This window comes from Diadema setosum, chromosome 22 (genome assembly GCF_964275005.1).
Source record: "Diadema setosum chromosome 22, eeDiaSeto1, whole genome shotgun sequence".
Lineage (NCBI taxonomy): Eukaryota > Metazoa > Echinodermata > Echinoidea > Diadematoida > Diadematidae > Diadema > Diadema setosum.
Window position 1 is genome coordinate 25,878,861 of NC_092706.1, and position 6,000 is coordinate 25,884,860.

A 6,000-nucleotide genomic window follows, 5' to 3' on the forward strand; every position below is an offset into this window, starting at 1 on the left:
TATCTTAATGGCAGGGGTAGTAGTAGTATTCTAGTAGTAGTAGTAGAAGTAGTATTTCATGTTCTACTTTAATAGGAAAGTTAATTTCATGATGGTGTAGAAGTTATTTCGCATCCTGCTGGAAACGGCACTTACCCAAAATGGTGGTTTGAGTATCTAATCTTACTTCATTTTTACCTTAATTAATGTTTTTAGGCTATCGACTTGGTTTTTTTTTTCGACCAAGGCATTCCGAGGGATTTAACCAAGATGTTATATTTATGTACACTCTAAAAGAATAAAAAGACCAGTTTTTATCACTCGAGTCTAAATATCTCTATTATTCAACATCTGGCAAATGTGTAGATCTATGTGTGTATGTTATTTGTCCATCTGAATCTCTTTTGTCAAGTCAATGTCAGTGTGAAAGAAATCAAGGCTTTGGGTATATTATTTTTTATCATCATGACGATTGGCATTGATTAAATGATAAAATTAATTGAATTCAAATCAAAATTAAAAAACAACGTTGTTGCATGGATTAAGAGCATTTTCAATCATCAGCTTGTGTCTTGATAAAGATTTGGCTTTTTTGTACATTTACATATTTCAAATTGAGCAGATGAACATGGCAATACATCTCTCCATAATAACTATGACAAGAAGATGAAATGAAGAGTTTGTTCGCAAAAACCGATAAGTCCATATTTGCCAAATGGAGATATTTGCGATTAAAGGTCAAGAAAAAAAAGAAATTAATAAGAAAATATTTGCTTCTTTTGACCATAACTTCAAAAATGTACCTTTATATCTAGTGAACAATATATCATTTAAAAGGTATTATTTTGTACTTTATTACAGAGACCGTACTTCAAAATCTTCAAAAATGGACTTATCGGTTTTTGCAAACAAACTATTCAAATCATCTATCTACGATGCCCTTCTTTAAGAATTGGAATATGCGCATGGGACGAGTGGTGTCATCCCAAATAAAGCTCAGCTTGTCAAAAAGATTTTTTTTTTCTTTTCGTTGTTTGTCAGATAAATATAATGAGGCTGTGTTGATGACTACATCATTATTGTGATACGTTCTTTATTACGCCTTGTAGTGACGCAATATCTTATAATTGACATCATGCACATACAGATAATCCGGGAGGTATATAAGAAGAAGAATACCAAAGCATCAGCGTATTCCCTTTCAACCTCTGACAACTGTTGTGTGATGATAGTATCCAAGGATAAACAATTTGGACAGGCCCAGCTTTATACTCGACAGGTTTAAAACGTCACGAAGGCACGATCAGTATCGTTGCCAAGTTTGCAGTGCTTTAAATAGCTTTTCGGTTAAAGTGGGTTTTTTTTTCAATCCAGTGTTGCTTCTTCGTTTTCTCCTCCTCACCTAATCATTTTAACATTGCTGCTCTTACTCTAATGTGGAAATTGCTACTTTATTTGTCACCATTCTTTATTCATTCTTCACTGTCCCTCTTTCCAGCCCCAACTTTTTTTCACTGTCGTTACCCCTTCTTCATTCTGTGTTTTTCTCCGTTTTCTGCACTTTCCTGCACTTAATATTTTCCAAAATATTTCACGTCATAATGTAACTCTTCCTGTCAACGCTTGGTACTGAAATTAACACCGGAAACTGCAATTTGTCTTCAACATAAAGCTACCTCCAGTAATTGCCTTTATCACGGTATAGCTCACTACACAGTTAAGTCTTTTAACATGTCTAAGCGCAATATCCGTGTCGCGTGCTATCCTACCTAAGAATGCTTAACTCAAGTCTCATCAAATTTTCGCTCCATCTTAGACACATCAAGTAAAAACTTTAAAGGGATGATATATTATTGTTGGAAATGAGGATTGGGCTTTTAACTTTTTTGTGAGATACCAAGAAACCGCTTATGAAATAGTACAAAGCATACCATTTTAAGAGGAATTAAAATTCTATTCGATGAAAATCGGTTTTGGAATGGCTAAGATATCCAAAAACAAAGTAAAACAAAGTGATTGTAATATAAGGTGGGTCCCGCCTTTTTATAGGATCGCTTTGTTTTGGATATTTCAGCCATTTCAAAACCAATTATTATCAAATAAACGTTGATTTCCTCTTGGAAATACATGTTTTCAGATTTCATAAGATGTTTCTCATTATCTAATCAAAACATTTTAGAAATATAAAGTTAGGTCTCAACCAAAACTATACGATCCCTTTAAGTACACTGGAATGAAAAGCTCGTTTTGCTTGGAATTGTTGTTATTCAATGTTAATGAAAGTGGAAAAATAACTAAATATTTCTGTTTCTCTCTGGACTCGAGACTATACAGCTTTATGAGATGTAAGACGGTGATCTTGTTATCCATTCTGTGGAACTGATTTAACCTCCGGCAGTTTTCACAAGGCTTACGTCATGCATTTAATCCTTATCGAGTAGCGTTGCCAATTTATGCAACAAAATCACGCGTGCAAATTAAGTTGTTGCACTATGAAAACCATGCTCCTCTGGTTTTAGATTGTTTACATTTTTGTTGTTTAAAATTTGTCGCTTGGCAGTTACTATTACAGTGACATTAAATCTTGTTCGAGAAATTCGAGGTTGTAAATGATATTTGGGAAGTTGCCTGCATTTTCTGTACGGAGGAATGAAGACATGACAAAGAAAACAATGCAATGCAAAACTTGTGACTATCTAATCATGGTTACATTACTTTCAAACAAGACGAACAATTAAACACAATTGTATCAGGGCGACACATTATACCAGCAGTAACCTAATCCTTAACAGTCTGTGGAATCTCCATTTTATCTTTGCTGTGGTTATGGTAAACGTTCAATGTGTGATTACTAAGACATGAGAGCATTTTGGGGCAAGTAAGTCTCATAGTGTTAGTAATATGGAAAGCATACTTTAACTTGAAACACAGACTAAGAAGATGCAAACTGACGGGAACTTCGTTTAAAACTTCATAGTATCTTTAACCATTTGTATCCTTTACTCCATAGCATTGTGCACACTGTCCAAAGTTCCTGACACAAAAGAGGTTAACTTAAAAAAAAAAAGCAGTCTTTTCTAAATCGTTCATTACACAAAAATGTGGTATAGGACTTAATACGGTATAGGTTACTCACCTCCGCATATTGCATATTCTGTGTGCACAAGAATAAGGTAGACGGCGATCATTAGAGTCCAAAAGTTCCTGCAGACGGCAGTGGGAATGTCCCTTATCTCCATTATTTTCCTTTGCAAGTTCTTCTAACTGCGATTCCAAGAAGAGTACGTAGTTTATCCCCCTAAACTGTCGAAAACAGGCTCCGGGGAAAATAAAAAAAGACCACCAATATTCAAATGTACTCACGAGACTGGCGAACGGATTTCTCTCTCCACCAAGAGAAAATTATATCACTGGTTGACATTAAAGTTCACGCCCACAAAGTTGACCTTTCTTTCATGTCTTGTCTCTTTTACATATAAATGTACACGTTCTGATGGGACTAGGCCGGGTATTGATGGCGGTCCTTGCCAAAAAGAACAACTTCACTGTCGAAGAACAAGGAACAATGATGATTTTCCCCGAGATTATGGCTCAGTCCAAATCTGTGATCCAGTCTGTCACATGGTGAAAAATCCTCAGCTTTAATACTTAGAATATCACAAGAAGAAACATGAGACCAAAGCACGAAGGCGCTTTCGGAAGGAGAATAAGAAAGGGTAGTTGAACTCCCCCGAAATGTTCAGGTACTAGGGTAGTTATGCGGTCTGAAGACAGTCCATCCCTCTATGACGTAACGATATGCTCACGATGACTGTGTGTACTGCGGTCATCTGAACTTTTCCTTGCTGTAAGAAACGTTGGTTCTTATAAAAAGTCTCACTTACACAGAAATGAAAATTCTAAATGTTTGAACAAAACAAAACAAGACGAGATGTTGATCTTACACTTTGCGCACAATCCTCTGACAGGCATGGAACCTCTGTGAAAATTTGATGTTGGATCGTTACCTTTTTACGTTCCTTTCATTCGTCAACTTTACTGTGCACTTGCGTTGGCTCCGACAACTTCTCGTTTTACGCTCAATCCAGCACAATGGCCTATGACCGACGATTTTCACAGCTCTAACGAAGTTCAAATATGTTATTTTCAGAGACCAACATCACATCAGTTATGTATCGCGAAATATTCATGTAATTCCCTTGTAAAAGTGAGAGTTTGGAGGAGTGTACATGCTGAACTTTTCACTTGGTTGTTGCCAGCGTTTAAAGTTTCGCAAAGTTCTCGCAGTGCTATAAGCGAACACTCGCGTAGACCAAGTGGCCTTTATTTCTGTTCTTTTTTCCCCCGCACCCTGAAGCTCGCAGTTCTTGCTATGGATTTCCTTCCTGCCCCACAGACACGCGCCCCTGTCCCCGAGAGAACGGGGCAAGACGAGGGGTGACGATGCGTCAGAGTGACATCACCAGTCACGAAGAGTCACAAGCATATAGCAGCCCGTTCGTCCCTGACTCCTTGTCTGTGTTGTATTCATTATTACATCTCCTTATCTCTCTATTCATCTGCGTATCTATCTATCTATCTATCTATCTATCTATCTATCTATCTATCTATATATATATATATATCTATCTATTATTTGTCTATCTAGCTATCTAGCTATCTATCTATATACCTATCTATCTGTCTATGTGTTTATCTGTTGTCTGTTTTAGTCTCTGTTTTTCTATTTATCGGTCTGTCCTTCTGTCTGTCTTTTATTTGTCTTTCTTTCTGTTATAACCTATATACATATACCTATATATATATATATATATATATATATATATATATATATATATATCATTGTTCTCTTTGTCTATCAATTGTCTTTCTCTTTTTCTGTTTATCTGTCTTTCTGTCTGTCTATCTATCTGTCCTATAAATTCTGTTCTATGAATACTTATATCTCTTGAATTATGCATCCATCTTTCATTTATTAAGAAGAGATCATCTATCTATATACAATGATGTCGTTTTTATTTCCTTGGCCTGTCCACATATGTTCGATGATACCATAATCCCTACTCTAAATTGTCTCTATCTGTCCTGCTATTTCTCTGCTTAGCTACCTCGTGATCTCGCTTGTTTCCGTTACACTATTTACAATTATATCTGCTATACTTTCCTGCTATGTTGACAACTATACCATCTCATCTCTCTTTATCTATCTATCTATCTATCTATCTATCTATCTATCTATCTATCTATTTATCTATTTATCTATTTATCTATCTCTTCCTCTCTATAATAGTTGTCAATTCAAAGGCAAATTTTTTCTTATCTATCACCAAGATACTCTATTAATTCAAAGCGTTGCATGATTCACGAGCTGAAGTTGTGAGCCAATGTTAGTTCAATTCAATTCAATTCATTTTTTATTTCATACTTCTCGTATATGAATATCACATCAGAAATGATAATACAGGTTCTTTTACCTTGTAAACAATGTGCAAAAAAAAAAAAACCAACCGAACAATAATTATACATGGTAATAACACATCAATTGTAATGATAACTGGTCGAAATCGAATGGGGTTGAACAAAGAGAAGTATGACCGGGGCCTACATGAGAGCAAGCTTGTTTGGCTGTAAACCTCGAGTGGTCAGTGTTTGTGAAAAAGAAACGGAGAACGGATATAAGAAGATAAGACCAGGCGAGTTAATGGTGCCAAATAAGAAGAGCGGGGTATACCTATGTGATTAAAAAAGAAGAAGAAAAAAAGACTACAATAAAATGTGAACCATTATTGTGGCCGAGCTATATGGCTATACAAAATTTGTACTTAAGAACCATTATTGTGGCCGAGTTTATATCAACAATATATCTCCAAAAAAAAATTATCATGAACTCCTCAGAAGGAAATAAAAATCAACAAGACAGACAGAGCAAAACAAAAACAAAAATCTTCATGTTTGATACATAATGTTCTTTTTAGCATTTTAACAGAAATTCAGATTCTTACTAGATTAAGATGATGCATT

The 6,000-nt window shown here is 35.4% G+C and overlaps 1 protein-coding gene across 1 annotated transcript in view; it reads right to left on the reverse strand.

The window, feature by feature from the left end:
* LOC140245254 (uncharacterized) overlaps positions 1-3,218 on the reverse strand; it is a 30,659-nt gene extending 27,441 nt beyond the window's left edge. Inside the window, exon 1 of the mRNA XM_072324837.1 lies at positions 3,116-3,218. Coding sequence (XP_072180938.1) covers positions 3,116-3,218 — 103 coding nt within the window. The remainder of the gene's footprint in view (positions 1-3,115) is intronic.
* Positions 3,219-6,000: the final 2,782 nt, after the last annotated feature.